Genomic DNA, 21,078 nt, shown 5'->3' on the forward strand with positions numbered 1-21,078 from the left:
GGGAGCTTTATTCTGTATCTAACCCTGTACCTGTCCTGGGAGTGTTTGATGTGACAGTGTAGAGGGAGCTTTACTCTGGATTTAACCCTGTACCTGCCCTGGGAGTGTTTGATGGGACAGTGTAGATGGAGCTTTACTCTGTATCTAACCCTGTACCTGCCCTGGGAGTGTTTGATGGGACAGTGCAGAGGGAGCTTTACTTTGTATCTAACCCTGTACCTGCCCTGGGAGTATTTGATGTGACATTGCAGAGGGCGCTTGACTCTGTATCTAACCCTGTACCTGCCCTGGGAGTGTTTGATGGGACAGTGTAGAGAGAGCTTTACTCTGTATCTAACTCTGTACCTGCCCTGGGAGTTTGTGATGGGACAGTGTAGAGGGAGCTTTACTCTGTATCTAACCCTGTACCTGCCCTGGGAGTGTTTGACGGGACAGTGCAGAGGGAGCTTTACTCTGTATCTAACCCTGTACCTGCCCTGGGAGTGTTTGATGGGACGGTGTAGAGGGAGCTTTACTCTGTATCTAACCCTGTACCTGCCCTGGGAGTGTTTGATGGGACAGTGTAGAGGGAGCTTCACTCTGTATCAAACCCTGTACCTGCCCTGGGAGTGTTTGATTGGACAGTGTAGAGGGAGCTTTACTCTGTATCTAACCCTGCACCTGCCCTGGGAGTGTTTGATGGGACAGTGTAGAGGGAGCTTTACTCTGTATCTAACCCTGTACCTGCCCTGGGAGTGTTTGATGGGAAAGTGTAGAGGGAGCTTTACTCTGTATCTAACCCTGTACCTGGCCTGGGAGTGTTTGATGGGACAGTGTAGAGGGAGCTTTACTCTGTATCTAACCCTGTACCTGCCCTGGGAGTGTTTGATGGGACAGTGTAGAGGGAGCTTTACTCTGTATGTAACCCAGTACCTGCCCTGGGAGTGTTTGATGGGACAGTGTAGAGGGAGCTTTACTCTGTATCTAACCCGGCACCTGCCCTGGGAGTGTTTGATGGGACAGTGCAGAGTGAGCTTTCCTCTGTCTCTAACCCTGTACCTGCCCTGGGAGTGTTTGATGGGACAGTGTAGAGGGAGCTTTACTCTGTATCTAACCCTGTACCTGCCCTGGGAGTGTTTGATGGGACAGTGTAGAGGGAGCTTTACTCTGTATCTCACCCGGAACCTGCCCTGGGAGTGTTTGATGGGACAGTGCAGAGTGAGCTTTCCTCTGTCTCTAACCCTGTACCTGCCCTGGGAGTGTTTGATGGGACAGTGTAGAGGGAGCTTTACTCTGTATCTAACCCTGTACCTGCCCTGGGAGTGTTTGATGGGACAGTGTAGAGGGAGCTTTACTCTGTATCTCACCCGGAACCTGCCCTGGGAGTGTTTGATGGGACAGTGTAGAGTGAGCTTTACTCTGTATCTAACCCTGTACCTGCCCTGGGAGTGTTTGACGGGACAGTGTAGATGGAGCTTTACTCTGTATCTCACCCTGTCCCTGCCCTGGGAGTGTTCGATGGGACAGTGTAGATGGAGCTTTACTCTGTATCTAACCCTGTACCTGCCCTGGGAGTGTTTGATGGGACAGTGTAGCGGGAGCTTTACTCTGTATCTAACCCTGTACCTGCTCTGGGAGTGTTTGATGGGACAGTGTAGAGGGAGCTTTACTCTGTGTCCAAATCTGCTCCTGCCCTGGGAGTGTTTGACGGGACAGTGTAGATGGAGCTTTAATCTGTATCTAACCCTGTCCCTGCCCTGGGAGTGTTCGATGGGACAGTGTAGATGGAGCTTTACTCTGTATCTAACCCTGTACCTGCCCTGGGAGTGTTTGATGGGACAGTGTAGCGTGAGCTTTACTCTGTATCTAACCCTGTACCTGCTCTGGGAGTGTTTGATGGGACAGTGTAGAGGGAGCTTTACTCTGTGTCCAACCCTGCACCTGCCCTGGGAGTGTTTGACAGGACAGTGTAGAGGGAGCTTTACTCTGTATCTAACCCTGTCCCTGCCCTGGGAGTGTTTGATGGGACAGTGTAGAGGGATCTTTACTCTGTATCTAACCCTGTACCTGCCCTGGGAATGTTTGATGGGACAGTGTAGAGGGAGCTTTACTCTGCATCTAACCCTGTACCTGCCCCTGGGAGTGTTTGATGGGACAGTGCAGATGGAGCTTTACTCTGTATCTAACCCTGTACCTGCCCTGGGAGTGTTTGATGGGACAGTGTAGAGGGAGCTTTACTCTGTATCTAACCCTGTACCTGCCCTGGGAGTGTTTGATGGGACAGTGTAGAGGGAGCTTTACTCTGTATCTAACCCTGTACCTGCCCTGGGAGTGTTTGACGGGACAGTGTAGAGGGAGCTTTACTCTGTATCTAACCCTGTACCTGCCCTGGGAATGTTTGATGGGACAGTGTAGAGGGAGCTTTACTCTGTATCTAACCCTGTACCTGACCCTGGGAGTGTTTGATGGGACAGTGTAGAGGGAGCTTTACTCTGTATCTAACCCTGTACCTGCCCTGGGAGTGTTTGACGGGACAGTGTGGAGGGAGCTTTACTCTGTATCTAACCCTGTAGCTGCCCTGGGAGTGTTTGATGGGACAGTGTAGAGGGAGCTTTACTCTGTATCTAACCCTGTACCTGCCCTGGGAATGTTTGATGGGACAGTGTAGAGGGAGCTTTACTCTGTATCTAACCCTGTACCTGCCCTGGGAATGTTTGATGGGACAGTGTAGAGGGAGCTTTACTCTGTATCTAACCCTGTACCTGCCCTGGGAATGTTTGATGGGACTGTGTGGAGGGAGCTTTACTCTGTATCTAACCCTGTACCTGCCCTGGGAATGTTTGATGGGACTGTGTGGAGGGAGCTTTACTCTGTATCTAACCCTGTACCTGCCCCTGGGAGTGTTTGATGGGACAGTGTCGATGGAGCTTTACTCTGTATCTTACCCTGTACCTGCCCTGGGAGTGTTTGATGGGACAGTGTAGAGGGAGCTTTACTCTGTATCTAACCCTGTACCTGCCCTGGGAGTGTTTGATGGGACAGTGTAGAGGGAGCTTTACTCTGTATCTAACCCTGTACCTGCCCTGGGAATGTTTGATGGGACAGTGTAGAGGGAGCTTTACTCTGTATCTAACCCTGTACCTGCCCTGGAAATGTTTGATGGGACAGTGTGGAGGGAGCTTTACTCTGTATCTAACCCTGTACCTGCCCTGGGAGTGTTTGACGGGACAGTGTGGAGGGAGCTTTACTCTGTATCTAACCCTGTAGCTGCCCTGGGAGTGTTTGATGGGACAGTGTAGAGGGAGCTTTACTCTGTATCTAACCCTGTACCTGCCCTGGGAGTGTTTGATGGGACAGTGTAGAGGGAGCTTTACTCTGTATCTAACACTGGACCTGCCCTGGGAATGTTTGATGGGACAGTGTAGAGGGAGCTTTACTCTGTATCCAACCCTGTACCTGCCCTGGGAATGTTTGATGGGACACTGTGGAGGGAGCTTTTCTCTGTATCTAACCTTGCACCTGCCCTGGGAGTGTTTGACGGGACAGTGTGGAGGGAGCTTTACTCTGTATCTAACCCTGTAGCTGCCCTGGGAGTGTTTGATGGGACAGTGTAGAGGGAGCTTTACCCTGTTTCTAACCCTGTACCTGCCCTGGGAGTGTTTGATGGGACAGTGTAGAGGGAGCTTTACCCTGTTTCTAACTCTGTACCTGCCCTGGGAGTGTTTGATGGGACAGTGTTGAGGGAGCTTTACTCTGGATTTAACCCTGTACCTGCCCTGGGAGTGTTTGATGGGACAGTGTAGAGGGAGCTTTACTCTGTATCTAACCCTGTACCTGCCCTGGGAGTGTTTGATGGGACAGTGTAGAGGGAGCTTTACTTTGTATCTAACCCTGTACATGCCCTGGGAGTATTTGATGTGACAGTGCAGAGGGCGCTTGACTCTGTATCTAACCCTGTACCTGCCCTGGGAGTGTTTGATGGGACAGTGTAGAGGGAGCTTTACTCTGTATGTAACCCAGTACCTGCCCTGGGAGTGTATGATGGGACAGTGTAGAGGGAGCTTTACTCTGTATCTAACCCTGTACCTGCCCTGGGAGTGTTTGATGGGACAGTGTAGAGGGAGCTTTACTCTGTATCTAACCCTGTACCTGCCCTGGGAGTGTTTGATGGGACAGTGTAGAGGGAGCTTTACTCTGTATCTAACCCGGCACCTGCCCTGGGAGTGTTTGATGGGACAGTGTAGAGTGAGCTTTACTCTGTATCTAACCCTGTACCTGCCCTGGGAGTGTTTGACGGGACAGTGTAGATGGAGCTTTACTCTGTATCTAACCCTGTCCCTGCCCTGGGAGTGTTCGATGGGACAGTGTAGATGGAGCTTTACTCTGTATCTAACCCTGTACCTGCCCTGGGAGTGTTTGATGGGACAGTGTAGCGGGAGCTTTACTCTGTATCTAACCCTGTACCTGCTCTGGGAGTGTTTGATGGGACAGTGTAGAGGGAGCTTTACTCTGTGTCCAACCCTGTACCTGCCCTGGGAGTGTTTGACGGGACAGTGTAGATGGAGCTTTACTCTGTATCTAACCCTGCACCTGCCCTGGGAGTGTTTGACAGGACAGTGTAGAGGGAGCTTTACTCTGTATCTAACCCTGTCCCTGCCCTGGGAGTGTTTGATGGGACAGTGTAGAGGGATCTTTACTCTGTATCTAACCCTGTACCTGCCCCTGGGAGTGTTTGACGGGACAGTGTAGAGGGAGCTTTACTCTGTATCTAACCCTGTACCTGCCCTGGGAGTGTTTGACGGGACAGTGTAGAGGGAGCTTTACTCTGTATCTAACCCTGTACCTGCCCCTAGGAGTGTTTGATGGGACAGTGTAAATGGAGCTTTACTCTGTATCTAACCCTGTACCTGCCCTGGGAGTGTTTGATGGGACAGTGTAGAGGGAGCTTTACTCTGTATCTAACCCTGTACCTGCCCTGGGAGTGTTTGATGGGACAGTGTAGAGGGAGCTTTACTCTGTATCTAACCCTGTACCTGCCCTGGGAATGTTTGATGGGACAGTGTAGAGGGAGCTTTACTCTGTATCTAACCCTGTCCCTGCCCTGGGAATGTTTGATGGGACAGTGTGGAGGGAGCTTTACTCTGTATCTAACCCTGTACCTGCCGTGGGAGTGTTTGACGGGACAGTGTGGAGGGAGCTTTACTCTGTATCTAACCCTGTAGCTGCCCTGGGAGTGTTTGATGGGACAGTGTAGAGGGGGCTTTACTCTGTATCTAACCCTGTAGCTGCCCTGGGAGTGTTTGATGGGACAGTGCAGAGGGAGCTTTACTCTGAATCTAAACCTGTACCTGCCCTGGGAGTGTTTGATGGGACAGTGTAGAGGGAGCTTTACTCTGTATCTAACCCTGTACCTGCCCTGGGAGTGTTTGATGGGACAGTGTAGAGGGAGCTTTACTCTGTATCTAACCCTGTACCTGCCCTGGGAGTGTTTGATGGGACAGTGTAGAGGGAGCTTTACTCTGTATCTAACCCTGTACCTGCCCTGGGAATGTTTGATGGGACAGTGTAGAGGGAGCTTTACTCTGTGTCTAACCCTGTACCTGCCCTGGGAATGTTTGATGGGACAGTGTGGAGGGAGCTTTACTCTGTATCTAACCCTGTACCTGCCCTGGGAGTGTTTGACGGGACAGTGTGGAGGGAGCTTTACTCTGTATCTAACCCTGTACCTGCCCTGGGAGTGTTTGATGGGACAGTGTGGAGGGAGCTTTACTCTGTATCTAACCCTGTACCTGCCCTGGGAGTGTTTGACGGGACAGTGTAGAGGGAGTTTACTCTGTATCTAACCCTGTACCTGCCCTGTGAGTGTTTGATGGGACAGTGTAGAGGGAGCTTTACTCTGTATCTAACCCTGTACCTGCCCTGGGAGTGTTTGATGGGACAGTGTAGAGGGAGCTTTACTCTGTATCTAACCCTGTACCTGCCCTGGGAGTGTTTGACGGGACAGTGTAGAGGGAGTTTACTCTGTATCTAACCCTGTATCTGCCCTGGGAGTGTTTGATGGGACAGTGTAGAGGGAGCTTTACTCTGTATCTAACCCTGTACCTGCCCTGGGAGTGTTTGACGGGACAGTGTAGAGGGAGCTTTACTCTGTATCTAACCCTGTACCTGCCCTGGGAGTGTTTGACGGGACAGTGTGGAGGGAGTTTACTCTGTATCTAACCCTGTACCTGCCCTGTGAGTGTTTGATGGGACAGTGTAGAGGGAGCTTTACTCTGTATCTAACCCTGTACCTGCCCTGGGAATGTTTGATGGGACAGTGTAGAGGGAGCTTTACTCTGTATCTAACCCTGTACCTGCCCTGGGAATGTTTGATGGGACAGTGTGGAGGGAGCTTTACTCTGTATCTAACCCTGTACCTGCCCTGGGAGTGTTTGACGGGACAGTGTGGAGGGAGCTTTACTCTGTATCTAACCCTGTAGCTGCCCTGGGAGTGTTTGATGGGACAGTGTAGAGGGGGCTTTACTCTGTATCTAACCCTGTACCTGCCCTGGGAGTGTTTGATGGGACAGTGCAGAGGGAGCTTTACTCTGTATCTCACCCTGTACCTGCCCTGGGAGTGTTTGATGGGACAGTGTAGAGGGAGCTTTACTCTGTATCTAACCCTGTACCTGCCCTGGGAGTGTTTGATGGGACAGTGTAGAGGGAGCTTTACTCTGTATCTAACCCTGTACCTGCCCTGGGAGTGTTTGACGGGACAGTGTAGAGGGAGCTTTACTCTGTATCTAACCCTGTACCTGCCCTGGGAATGTTTGATGGGACAGTGTAGAGGGAGCTTTACTCTGTATCTAACCCTGTACCTGCCCTGGGAATGTTTGATGGGACAGTGTAGAGGGAGCTTTACTCTGTATCTCACCCTGTACCTGCCCTGGGAGTGTTTGATGGGACACTGTAGAGGGAGCTTTACTCTGTATCTAACCCTGTACCTGCCCTGGGAGTGTTTGACGGGACAGTGTAGAGGGAGCTTTACTCTGTATCTAACCCTGTACCTGCCCTGGGAGTGTTTGACGGGACAGTGTAGAGGGAGCTTTACTCTGTATCTAACCCTGTACCTGCCCTGGGAGTGTTTGACGGGACAGTGTAGAGGGAGCTTTACTCTGTATCTAACCCTGTACCTGCCCTGGGAGTGTTTGATGGGACAGTGTAGAGGGAGCTTTACTCTGTATCTAACCCTGTCCCTGCCCTGGGAGTGTTTGATGGGACAGTGTAGAGGGAGCTTTACTCTGTATCTAACCCTGTACCTGCCCTGGGAGTGTTTGATGGGACAGTGTAGAGGGAGCTTTACTCTGTATCTAACCCTGTACCTGAGCTGGGAGTGATTGATGGGACAGTGTAGAGGGAGCTTTACTCTGTATCTAACGCTGTACCTGCCCTGGGAGTGTTTGATGGGACAGTGTAGAGGGAGCTTTACTCTGTATCTAACGCTGTACCTGCCCTGGGAGTGTTTGATGGGACAGTGTAGAGGGAGCTTTACTCTGTATCTAACGCTGTACCTGCCCTGGGAGTGTTTGATGGGACAGTGTAGAGGGAGCTTTACTCTGTATCTAACCTTGTACCTGCCCTAGGAGTGTTTGATGGGACAGTGTAGAGGGAGCTTTACTCTGTATCTAACCCTGTACCTGCCCTGGGAGTGTTTGATGGGACAGTGTAGAGGGAGCTTTACTCTGTATCTAACCCTGTACCTGCCCTGGGAGTGTTTGATGGGACAGTGTAGAGGGAGATTTACTCTGTATCTAACCCTGTACCTGCCCTGTGAGTGTTTGATGGGACAGTGTAGAGGGAGCTTTACTCTGTATCTAACCCTGTACCTGCCCTGGGAATGTTTGATGGGACAGTGTAGAGGGAGCTTTACTCTGTATCTAACCCTGTACCTGCCCTGGGAATGTTTGATGGGACAGTGTGGAGGGAGCTTTACTCTGTATCTAACCCTGTACCTGCCCTGGGAGTGTTTGACGGGACAGTGTGGAGGGAGCTTTACTCTGTATCTCACCCTGTAGCTGCCCTGGGAGTGTTTGATGGGACAGTGTAGAGGGGCCTTTACTCTGTATCTAACCCTGTACCTGCCCTGGGAGTGTTTGATGGGACAGTGCAGAGGGAGCTTTACTCTGTATCTAACCCTGTACCTGCCCTGGGAGTGTTTGATGGGACAGTGTAGAGGGAGCTTTACTCTGTATCTAACCCTGTACCTGCCCTGGGAGTGTTTGATGGGACAGTGTAGAGGGAGCTTTACTCTGTATCTAACCCTGTACCTGCCCTGGGAGTGTTTGATGGGACAGTGTAGAGGGAGCTTTACTCTGTATCTAACCCTGTACCTGCCCTGGGAATGTTTGATGGGACAGTGTGGAGGGAGCTTTACTCTGTATCTAACCCTGTACCTGCCCTGGGAATGTTTGATGGGACAGTGTAGAGGGAGCTTTACTCTGTATCTCAGCCTGTACCTGCCCTGGGAGTGTTTGATGGGACAGTGTAGAGGGAGCTTTACTCTGTATCTAACCCTGTACCTGCCCTGGGAGTGTTTGACGGGACAGTGTAGAGGGAGCTTTACTCTGTATCTAACCCTGTACCTGCCCTGGGAGTGTTTGATGGGACAGTGTAGAGGGAGCTTTACTCTGTATCTAACCCTGTCCCTGCCCTGGGAGTGTTTGACGGGACAGTGTAGAGGGAGCTTTACTCTGTATCTAACCCTGTACCTGCCCTGGGAGTGTTTGATGGGACAGTGTAGAGGGAGCTTTACTCTGTATCTAACCCTGTCCCTGCCCTGGGAGTGTTTGATGGGACAGTGTAGAGGGAGCTTTACTCTGTATCTAACCCTGTACCTGCCCTGGGAGTGTTTGATGGGACAGTGTAGAGGGAGCTTTACTCTGTATCTAACCCTGTACCTGAGCTGGGAGTGATTGATGGGACAGTGTTGAGGGAGCTTTACTCTGTATCTAACGCTGTACCTGCCATGGGAGTGTTTGATGGGACAGTGTAGAGGGAGCTTTACTCTGTATCTAACGCTGTACCTGCCCTGGGAGTGTTTGATGGGACAGTGTAGAGGGAGCTTTACTCTGTATCTAACGCTGTACCTGCCCTGGGAGTGTTTGATGGGACAGTGTAGAGGGAGCTTTACTCTGTATCTAACCTTGTACCTGCCCTGGGAGTGTTTGATGGGACAGTGCAGAGGGAGCTTTACTCTGTATCTAACCCTGTACCTGCCCTGGGAGTGTTTGACGGGACAGTGTAGAGGGAGCTTTACTCTGTATCTAACCCTGTACCTGCCCTGGGAGTGTTTGATGGGACAGTGTAGAGGGAGCTTTACTCTGTATCTAACCCTGTACCTGCCCTGGGAGTGTTTGACGGGACAGTGTAGAGGGAGCTTTACTCTGTATCTGACCCTGTACCTGCCCTGGGAGTGTTTGATGGGACAGTGTAGAGGGAGCTTTACTCTGTATCTAACCCTGTCCCTGCCCTAGGAGTGTTTGATGGGACAGTGTAGAGGGAGCTTTACTCTGTATCTAACCCTGTACCTGCCCTGGGAGTGATTGATGGGACAGTGTAGAGGGAGCTTTACTCTGTATCTAACCTTGTACCTGCCCTGGGAGTGTTTGATGGGACAGTGTAGAGGGAGCTTTACTCTGTATCTAACCCTGTACCTGCCCTGGGAGTGTTTGACGGGACAGTGTCGAGGGAGCTTTACTCTGTATCTAACCCTGTACCTGCCCTGGGAGTGTTTGATGGGACAGTGTAGAGGGAGCTTTACTCTGTATCTAACCCTGTACCTGCCCTGGGAGTGTTTGACGGGACAGTGTAGAGTGAGCTTTACTCTGTATCTAACCCTGTACCTGCCCTGGGAGTGTTTGATGGGACAGTGTAGAGGGAGCTTTACTCTGTATCTAACGCTGTACCTGCCCTGGGAGTGTTTGATGGGACAGTGTAGAGGGAGCTTTACTCTGTATCTAATGCTGTACCTGCCCTGGGAGTGTTTGATGGGACAGTGTAGAGGGAGCTTTACTCTGTATCTAACCTTGTACCTGCCCTAGGAGTGTTTGATGGGACAGTGTAGAGGGAGCTTTACTCTGTATCTAACCCTGTACCTGCCCTGGGAGTGTTTGATGCGACAGTGTAGAGGGAGCTTTACTCTGTATCTAACCCTGTACCTGCCCTGGGAATGTTTGATGGGACAGTGTACAGGGAGATTTACTCTGTATCTAACCCTGTACCTGCCCTGTGAGTGTTTGATGGGACAGTGTAGAGGGAGCTTTACTCTGTATCTAACCCTGTACCTGCCCTGTGAGTGTTTGATGGGACAGTGCAGAGGGAGCTTTACTCTGTATCTAACCCTGTACCTGCCCTGGGAATGTTTGATGGGACAGTGTAGAGGGAGCTTTACTCTGTATCTAACCCTGTACCTGCCCTGGGAATGTTTGATGGGACAGTGTGGAGGGAGCTTTACTCTGTATCTAACCCTGTACCTGCCCTGGGAGTGTTTGACGGGACAGTGTGGAGGGAGCTTTACTCTGTATCTCACCCTGTAGCTGCCCTGGGAGTGTTTGATGGGACAGTGTAGAGGGGCCTTTACTCTGTATCTAACCCTGTACCTGCCCTGGGAGTGTTTGATGGGACAGTGCAGAGGGAGCTTTACTCTGTATCTAACCCTGTACCTGCCCTGGGAGTGTTTGATGGGACAGTGTAGAGGGAGCTTTACTCTGAATCTAACCCTGTACCTGCCCTGGGAGTGTTTGATGGGACAGTGTAGAGGGAGCTTTACTCTGTATCTAACCCTGTACCTGCCCTGGGAGTGTTTGATGGGACAGTGTAGAGGGAGCTTTACTCTGTATCTAACCCTGTACCTGCCCTGGGAATGTTTGATGGGACAGTGTGGAGGGAGCTTTACTCTGTATCTAACACTGTACCTGCCCTGGGAATGTTTGACGGGACAGTGGAGAGGGAGCTTTACTCTGTATCTCAGCCTGTACCTGCCCTGGGAGTGTTTGATGGGACAGTGTAGAGGGAGCTTTACTCTGTATCTCACCCTGTACCTGCCCTGGGAGTGTTTGACGGGACAGTGTAGAGGGAGCTTTACTCTGTATCTAACCCTGTACCTGCCCTGGGAGTGTTTGATGGGACAGTGTAGAGGGAGCTTTACTCTGTATCTAACCCTGTCCCTGCCCTGGGAGTGTTTGACGGGACAGTGTAGAGGGAGCTTTACTCTGTATCTAACCCTGTACCTGCCCTGGGAGTGTTTGATGGGACAGTGTAGAGGGAGCTTTACTCTGTATCTAACCCTGTCCCTGCCCTGGGAGTGTTTGATGGGACAGTGTAGAGGGAGCTTTACTCTGTATCTAACCCTGTACCTGCCCTGGGAGTGTTTGATGGGACAGTGTAGAGGGAGCTTTACTCTGTATCTAACCCTGTACCTGAGCTGGGAGTGATTGATGGGACAGTGTTGAGGGAGCTTTACTCTGTATCTAACGCTGTACCTGCCATGGGAGTGTTTGATGGGACAGTGTAGAGGGAGCTTTACTCTGTATCTAACGCTGTACCTGCCCTGGGAGTGTTTGATGGGACAGTGTAGAGGGAGCTTTAATCTGTATCTAACGCTGTACCTGCTCTGGGAGTGTTTGATGGGACAGTGTAGAGGGAGCTTTACTCTGTATCTAACCTTGTACCTGCCCTGGGAGTGTTTGATGGGACAGTGTAGAGGGAGCTTTACTCTGTATCTAACCCTGTACCTGCCCTGGGAGTGTTTGACGGGACAGTGTAGAGGGAGCTTTACTCTGTATCTAACCCTGTACCTGCCCTGGGAGTGTTTGATGGGACAGTGTAGAGGGAGCTTTACTCTGTATCTAACCCTGTACCTGCCCTGGGAGTGTTTGACGGGACAGTGTAGAGGGAGCTTTACTCTGTATCTGACCCTGTACCTGCCCTGGGAGTGTTTGATGGGACAGTGTAGAGGGAGCTTTACTCTGTATCTAACCCTGTCCCTGCCCTAGGAGTGTTTGATGGGACAGTGTAGAGGGAGCTTTACTCTGTATCTAACCCTGTACCTGCCCTGGGAGTGATTGATGGGACAGTGTAGAGGGAGCTTTACTCTGTATCTAACCTTGTACCTGCCCTGGGAGTGTTTGATGGGACAGTGTAGAGGGAGCTTTACTCTGTATCTAACCCTGTACCTGCCCTGTGAGTGTTTGATGGGACAGTGTAGAGGGAGCTTTACTCTGTATCTAACCCTGTACCTGCCCTGGGAGTGTTTGATGGGACAGTGTAGAGGGAGCTTTACTCTGAATCTAACCCTGTACCTGCCCTGGGAGTGTTTGATGGGACAGTGTAGAGGGAGCTTTACTCTGTATCTAACCCTGTACCTGCCCTGGGAGTGTTTGATGGGACAGTGTAGAGGGAGCTTTACTCTGTATCTAACCCTGTACCTGCCCTGGGAATGTTTGATGGGACAGTGTGGAGGGAGCTTTACTCTGTATCTAACACTGTACCTGCCATGGGAGTGTTTGATGGGACAGTGTAGAGGGAGCTTTACTCTGTATCTAACGCTGTACCTGCCCTGGGAGTGTTTGATGGGACAGTGTAGAGGGAGCTTTACTCTGTATCTAACGCTGTACCTGCTCTGGGAGTGTTTGATGGGACAGTGTAGAGGGAGCTTTACTCTGTATCTAACCTTGTACCTGCCCTGGGAGTGTTTGATGGGACAGTGTCGAGGGAGCTTTACTCTGTATCTAACCCTGTACCTGCCCTGGGAGTGTTTGACGGGACAGTGTAGAGGGAGCTTTACTCTGTATCTAACCCTGTACCTGCCCTGGGAGTGTTTGATGGGACAGTGTAGAGGGAGCTTTACTCTGTATCTAACCCTGTACCTGCCCTGGGAGTGTTTGACGGGACAGTGTAGAGGGAGCTTTACTCTGTATCTGACCCTGTACCTGCCCTGGGAGTGTTTGATGGGACAGTGTAGAGGGAGCTTTACTCTGTATCTAACCCTGTCCCTGCCCTAGGAGTGTTTGATGGGACAGTGTAGAGGGAGCTTTACTCTGTATCTAACCCTGTACCTGCCCTGGGAGTGATTGATGGGACAGTGTAGAGGGAGCTTTACTCTGTATCTAACCTTGTACCTGCCCTGGGAGTGTTTGATGGGACAGTGTAGAGGGAGCTTTACTCTGTATCTAACCCTGTACCTGCCCTGTGAGTGTTTGATGGGACAGTGTAGAGGGAGCTTTACTCTGTATCTAACCCTGTACCTGCCCTGGGAATGTTTGATGGGACAGTGTAGAGGGAGCTTTACTCTGTATCTAACCCTGTACCTGCCCTGGGAATGTTTGATGGGACAGTGTGGAGGGAGCTTTACTCTGTATCTAACCCTGTACCTGCCCTGGGAGTGTTTGACGGGACAGTGTGGAGGGAGCTTTACTCTGTATCTCACCCTGTAGCTGCCCTGGGAGTGTTTGATGGGACAGTGTAGAGGGAGCTTTACTCTGTATCTAACCCTGTACCTGCCCTGGGAGTGTTTGATGGGACAGTGTAGAGGGAGCTTTACTCTGAATCTAACCCTGTACCTGCCCTGGGAGTGTTTGATGGGACAGTGTAGAGGGAGCTTTACTCTGTATCTAACCCTGTACCTGCCCTGGGAGTGTTTGATGGGACAGTGTAGAGGGAGCTTTACTCTGTATCTAACCCTGTACCTGCCCTGGGAATGTTTGATGGGACAGTGTGGAGGGAGCTTTACTCTGTATCTAACACTGTACCTGCCCTGGGAATGTTTGACGGGACAGTGTAGAGGGAGCTTTACTCTGTATCTCAGCCTGTACCTGCCCTGGGAGTGTTTGATGGGACAGTGTAGAGGGAGCTTTACTCTGTATCTCACCCTGTACCTGCCCTGGGAGTGTTTGACGGGACAGTGTAGAGGGAGCTTTACTCTGTATCTAACCCTGTACCTGCCCTGGGAGTGTTTGATGGGACAGTGTAGAGGGAGCTTTACTCTGTATCTAACCCTGTCCCTGCCCTGGGAGTGTTTGACGGGACAGTGTAGAGGGAGCTTTACTCTGTATCTAACCCTGTACCTGCCCTGGGAGTGTTTGATGGGACAGTGTAGAGGGAGCTTTACTCTGTATCTAACCCTGTCCCTGCCCTGGGAGTGTTTGATGGGACAGTGTAGAGGGAGCTTTACTCTGTATCTAACCCTGTACCTGCCCTGGGAGTGTTTGATGGGACAGTGTAGAGGGAGCTTTACTCTGTATCTAACCCTGTACCTGAGCTGGGAGTGATTGATGGGACAGTGTTGAGGGAGCTTTACTCTGTATCTAACGCTGTACCTGCCATGGGAGTGTTTGATGGGACAGTGTAGAGGGAGCTTTACTCTTTATCTAACGCTGTACCTGCCCTGGGAGTGTTTGATGGGACAGTGTAGAGGGAGCTTTACTCTGTATCTAACGCTGTACCTGCCCTGGGAGTGTTTGATGGGACAGTGTAGAGGGAGCTTTACTCTGTATCTAACCTTGTACCTGCCCTGGGAGTGTTTGATGGGACAGTGTAGAGGGAGCTTTACTCTGTATCTAACCCTGTACCTGCCCTGGGAGTGTTTGACGGGACAGTGTAGAGGGAGCTTTACTCTGTATCTAACCCTGTACCTGCCCTGGGAGTGTTTGATGGGACAGTGTAGAGGGAGCTTTACTCTGTATCTAACCCTGTACCTGCCCTGGGAGTGTTTGACGGGACAGTGTAGAGGGAGCTTTACTCTGTATCTGACCCTGTACCTGCCCTGGGAGTGTTTGATGGGACAGTGTAGAGGGAGCTTTACTCTGTATCTAACCCTGTCCCTGCCCTAGGAGTGTTTGATGGGACAGTGTAGAGGGAGCTTTACTCTGTATCTAACCCTGTACCTGCCCTGGGAGTGATTGATGGGACAGTGTAGAGGGAGCTTTACTCTGTATCTAACCTTGTACCTGCCCTGGGAGTGTTTGATGGGACAGTGTAGAGGGAGCTTTACTCTGTATCTAACCCTGTACCTGCCCTGGGAGTGTTTGACGGGACAGTGTCGAGGGAGCTTTACTCTGTATCTAACCCTGTACCTGCCCTGGGAGTGTTTGATGGGACAGTGTAGAGGGAGCTTTACTCTGTATCTAACCCTGTACCTGCCCTGGGAGTGTTTGACGGGACAGTGTAGAGGGAGCTTTACTCTGTATCTAACCCTGTACCTGCCCTGGGAGTGTTTGATGGGACAGTGTAGAGGGAGCTTTACTCTGTATCTAACGCTGTACCTGCCCTGGGAGTGTTTGATGGGACAGTGTAGAGGGAGCTTTACTCTGTATCTAACGCTGTACCTGCCCTGGGAGTGTTTGATGGGACAGTGTAGAGGGAGCTTTACTCTGTATCTAACCTTGTACCTGCCCTAGGAGTGTTTGATGGGACAGTGTAGAGGGAGCTTTACTCTGTATCTAACCCTGTACCTGCCCTGGGAGTGTTTGATGTGACAGTGTAGAGGGAGCTTTACTCTGTATCTAACCCTGTACCTGCCCTGGGAGTGTTTGATGGGACAGTGTAGAGGGAGATTTACTCTGTATCTAACCCTGTACCTGCCCTGTGAGTGTTTGATGGGACAGTGTAGAGGGAGCTTTACTCTGTATCTAACCCTGTACCTGCCCTGGGAATGTTTGATGGGACAGTGTAGAGGGAGCTTTACTCTGTATCTATCCCTGTACCTGCCCTGGGAATGTTTGATGGGACAGTGTGGAGGGAGCTTTACTCTGTATCTAACCCTGTACCTGCCCTGGGAGTGTTTGACGGGACAGTGTGGAGGGAGCTTTACTCTGTATCTCACCCTGTAGCTGCCCTGGGAGTGTTTGATGGGACAGTGTAGAGGGAGCTTTACTCTGTATCTAACCCTGTACCTGCCCTGGGAATGTTTGATGGGACAGTGTGGAGGGAGCTTTACTCTGTATCTAACCCTGTACCTGCCCTGGGAATGTTTGATGGGACAGTGTAGAGGGAGCTTTACTCTGTATCTCAGCCTGTACCTGCCCTGGGAGTGTTTGATGGGACAGTGTAGAGCGAGCTTTACTCTGTATCTAACCCTGTACCTGCCCTGGGAGTGTTTGACGGGACAGTGTAGAGGGAGCTTTACTCTGTATCTAACCCTGTACCTGCCCTGGGAGTGTTTGATGGGACAGTGTAGAGGGAGCTTTACTCTGTATCTAACCCTGTCCCTGCCCTGGGAGTGTTTGACGGGACAGTGTAGAGGGAGCTTTACTCTGTATCTAACCCTGTACCTGCCCTGGGAGTGTTTGATGGGACAGTGTAGAGGGAGCTTTACTCTGTATCTAACCCTGTCCCTGCCCTGGGAGTGTTTGATGGGACAGTGTAGAGGGAGCTTTACTCTGTATCTAACCCTGTACCTGAGCTGGGAGTGATTGATGGGACAGTGTTGAGGGAGCTTTACTCTGTATCTAACGCTGTACCTGCCATGGGAGTGTTTGATGGGACAGTGTAGAGGGAGCTTTACTCTGTATCTAACGCTGTACCTGCCCTGGGAGTGTTTGATGGGACAGTGTAGAGGGAGCTTTACTCTGTATCTAACGCTGTACCTGCCCTGGGAGTGTTTGATGGGACAGTGTAGAGGGAGCTTTACTCTGTATCTAACCTTGTACCTGCCCTGGGAGTGTTTGATGGGACAGTGTAGAGGGAGCTTTACTCTGTATCTCACCCTGTACCTGCCCTGGGAGTGTTTGACGGGACAGTGTAGAGGGAGCTTTACTCTGTATCTAACCCTGTACCTGCCCTGGGAGTGTTTGATGGGACAGTGTAGAGGGAGCTTTACTCTGTATCTAACCCTGTACCTGCCCTGGGAGTGTTTGACGGGACAGTGTAGAGGGAGCTTTACTCTGTATCTGACCCTGTACCTGCCCTGGGAGTGTTTGATGGGACAGTGTAGAGGGAGCTTTACTCTGTATCTAACCCTGTACCTGCCCTGGGAGTGTTTGACGGGACAGTGTAGAGGGAGCTTTACTCTGTATCTGACCCTGTACCTGCCCTGGGAGTGTTTGATGGGACAGTGTAGAGGGAGCTTTACTCTGTATCTAACCCTGTCCCTGCCCGAGGAGTGTTTGATGGGACAGTGTAGAGGGAGCTTTACTCTGTATCTAACCCTGTACCTGCCCTGGGAGTGATTGATGGGACAGTGTAGAGGGAGCTTTACTCTGTATCTAACCTTGTACCTGCCCTGGGAGTGTTTGATGGGACAGTGTAGAGGGAGCTTTACTCTGTATCTAACCCTGTACCTGCCCTGGGAGTGTTTGACGGGACAGTGTCGAGGGAGCTTTACTCTGTATCTAACCCTGTACCTGCCCTGGGAGTGTTTGATGGGACAGTGTAGAGGGAGATTTACTCTGTATCTAACCCTGTACCTGCCCTGGGAGTGTTTGACGGGACAGTGTAGAGGGAGCTTTACTCTGTATCTAACCCTGTACCTGCCCTGGGAGTGTTTGATGGGACAGTGTAGAGGGAGCTTTACTCTGTATCTAACCCTGTCCCTGCCCTGGGAGTGTTTGATGGGACAGTGTAGAGGGAGCTTTACTCTGTATCTAACCCTGTACCTGCCCTGGGAGTGTTTGATGGGACAGTGTAGAGGGAGCTTTACTCTGTATCTAACCCTGTACCTGAGCTGGGAGTGATTGATGGGACAGTGTAGAGGGAGCTTTACTCTGTATCTAACGCTGTACCTGCCCTGGGAGTGTTTGATGGGACAGTGTAGAGGGAGCTTTACTCTGTATCTAACGCTGTACCTGCCCTGGGAGTGTTTGATGGGACAGTGTAGAGGGAGCTTTACTCTGTATCTAACGCTGTACCTGCCCTGGGAGTGTTTGATGGGACAGTGTAGAGGGAGCTTTACTCTGTATCTAACCTTGTACCTGCCCTGGGAGTGTTTGATGGGACAGTGTAGAGGGAGCTTTACTCTGTATCTAACCCTGTACCTGCCCTGGGAGTGTTTGACGGGACAGTGTAGAGGGAGCTTTACTCTGTATCTAACCCTGTACCTGCCCTGGGAGTGTTTGATGGGACAGTGTAGAGGGAGCTTTACTCTGTATCTAACCCTGTACCTGCCCTGGGAGTGTTTGACGGGACAGTGTAGAGGGAGCTTTACTCTGTATCTAACCCTGTACCTGCCCTGGGAGTGTTTGATGGGACAGTGTAGAGGGAGCTTTACTCTGTATCGAACCCTGTCCCTGCCCTAGGAGTGTTTGATGGGACAGTGTAGAGGGAGCTTTACTCTGTATCTAACCCTGTACCTGCCCTGGGAGTGATTGATGGGACAGTGTAGAGGGAGCTTTACTCTGTATCTAACCTTGTACCTGCCCTGGGAGTGTTTGATGGGACAGTGTAGAGGGAGCTTTACTCTGTATCTAACCCTGTACCTGCCCTGGGAGTGTTTGACGGGACAGTGTAGAGGGAGCTTTACTCTGTATCTAACCCTGTACCTGCCCTGGGAGTGTTTGATGGGACAGTGTAGAGGGAGCTTTACTCTGTATCTAACCCTGTACCTACCCTGGGAGTGTTTGACGGGACAGTGTAGAGGGAGCTTTACTCTGTATCTAACCCTGTACCTGCCCTGGGAGTGTTTGACGGGACAGTGTAGAGGGAGCTTTACTCTGTATCTAACCCTGTACCTGCCCTGGGAGTGTTTGATGGGACAGTGTAGAGGGAGCTTTACTCTGTATCTAACCCTGTTCCTGCCCTGGGAGTGTTTGATGGGACAGTGTGGAGGGAGCTTTACTCTGTATCTAACCCTGTACCTGCCCTGGGAGTGTTTGATGGGACAGTGTAGAGGGAGCTTTACTCTGTATCTAACCCTGTACCTGCCCTGGGAGTGTTTGACGGGACAGTGTAGAGGGAGCTTTACTCTGTATCTAACCCTGTACCTGCCCTGGGAGTGTTTGATGGGACAGTGTAGAGGGAGCTTTACTCTGTATCTAATGTTGTCCCTGCCCTAGGAGTGTTTGATGGGACAGTGTAGAGGGAGCTTTACTCTGTATCTAACCCTGTACCTGCCCTGGGAGTGATTGATGGGACAGTGTAGAGGGAGCTTTACTCTGTATCTAACCTTGTACCTGCCCTGGGAGTGTTTGATGGGACAGTGTAGAGGGAGCTTTACTCTGTATCTAACCCTGTACCTGCCCTGGGAGTGTTTGACGGGACAGTGTAGAGGGAGCTTTACTCTGTATCTAACCCTGTACCTGCCCTGGGAGTGTTTGATGGGACAGTGTAGAGGGAGCTTTACTCTGTATCTAACCCTGTACCTACCCTGGGAGTGTTTGACGGGACAGTGTAGAGGGAGCTTTACTCTGTATCTAACCCTGTACCTGCCCTGGGAGTGTTTGACGGGACAGTGTAGAGGGAGCTTTACTCTGTATCTAACCCTGTACCTGCCCTGGGAGTGTTTGATGGGACAGTGTAGAGGGAGCTTTACTCTGTATCTAACCCTGTACCTGCCCTGGGAGTGTTTGATGGGACAGTGTGGAGGGAGCTTTACTCTGTATCTAACCCTGTCCCTGCCCTGGGAGTGTTTGATGGGACAGTGTAGAGGGAGCTTTACTCTGTATCTAACCCTGTACCTGCCCTGGGAGTGTTTGATGGGACAGTGTAGAGGGAGCTTTACTCTGTATCTAACCCTGTACCTGCCCTGGGAGTGTTTGATGGGACAGTGTAGAGGGAGCTTTACTCTGTATCTAACCCTGTACCTGCCCTGGGAGTGTTTGATGGGACAGTGCAGAGGGAGCTTTACTCTGTATCTAACCCTGTACCTGCCCTGGGAGTGTTTGATGGGACAGTGTAGAGGGAGCTTTACTCTGTATCTAACCCTGTACCTGCCCTGGGAGTGTTTGATGGGACAGTGTAGAGGGAGCTTTACTCTGTATCTAACCCTGTACCTGCCCTGGGAGTGTTTGATGGGACAGTGTAGAGGGAGCTTTACTCTGTATCTTACCCTGTACCTGCCCTGGGAGTGTTTGACGGGACAGTGTAGAGGGAGCTTTACTCTGTATCTAACCCCGCCTTCTTTTGATTGACAGTGTTGTGTTACCCAATGATGCTCCTGCACCTTCCACGCCCGTCACCAATAAACGGATGACTCACTCCCATCGGATCAGCAGTGGTGAGTCTGTTCATCGTGCGGTCCCTGTTGTAATGTGGGAAACGCAGCAGACAATTTGCGCACAGCAAGATCCCACAAACAGCAATGTGAGAATGACCCGGATCATCTGTTTTTTTTAGTGATGTTGGTCGAGGGATAAATATCGGCCCCAGGACCCCGGGGAGAACTCCCCCCTGCTCTTCTTCCAATAGTGGCCGTGGGATCTTTTACACCCACCTGAGGGGGGCAGACGGGGCCCTCGGTTTAACGTCTCATCCGAAAGACGGCACCTCCGACAGTGCGGCGCTCCCTCAGTACTGACCCTCCGACAGTGCGGCGCTCCCTCAGTACTGACCCTCCGACAGTGCGGCGCTCCCTCAGTACTGACCCTCCGACAGTGCGGCGCTCCCTCAGTACTGACCCTCCGACAGTGCGGCGCTCCCTCAGTACTGACCCTCCGACAGTGCGGTGCTCCCTCAGTACTGACCCTCCGACAGTGCGGCGCTCCCTCAGTACTGACCCTCCGACAGTGCGGCGCTCCCTCGGTACTGACCCTCCGACAGTGCGGCGCTCCCTCAGTACTGACCCTCCGACAGTGCGGCGCTCCCTCAGTACTGACCCTCCGACAGTGCGGCGCTCCCTCAGTACTGACCCTCCGACAGTGCGGCGCTCCCTCAGTACCGACCCTCCGACTGTGCGGCGCTCCCTCAGTACCGACCCTCCGACAGTGCGGGGCTCCCTCAGTACTGACCCTCCGACAGTGTGGCGCTCCCTCAGTACTGACCCTCCGACAGTGCGGCGCTCCCTCAGTACCGACCCTCCGACTGTGCGGCGCTCCCTCAGTACCAACCCTCCGACAGAGCGGCGCTCCCTCAGTACTGACCCTCCGACAGTGCGGCGCTCCCTCAGTACCGACCCTCCGACAGTGCGGCGCT

General features: G+C 51.6%; 1 protein-coding gene across 2 annotated transcripts in view; it reads left to right on the top strand.

The window, feature by feature from the left end:
• Positions 1 to 21,078, top strand: part of LOC137318667 (linker for activation of T-cells family member 1-like) — a 102,468-nt gene that overhangs the window by 73,121 nt on the left and 8,269 nt on the right. For both annotated transcript variants that reach the window (XM_067981368.1, XM_067981369.1), the window contains exon 8: positions 20,082 to 20,164. In XM_067981368.1, the coding sequence (XP_067837469.1) occupies positions 20,082 to 20,164 (83 nt within the window). The remainder of the gene's footprint in view (positions 1 to 20,081; positions 20,165 to 21,078) is intronic.

This window comes from Heptranchias perlo, unplaced genomic scaffold (assembly GCF_035084215.1).
Source record: "Heptranchias perlo isolate sHepPer1 unplaced genomic scaffold, sHepPer1.hap1 HAP1_SCAFFOLD_705, whole genome shotgun sequence".
Lineage (NCBI taxonomy): Eukaryota > Metazoa > Chordata > Chondrichthyes > Hexanchiformes > Hexanchidae > Heptranchias > Heptranchias perlo.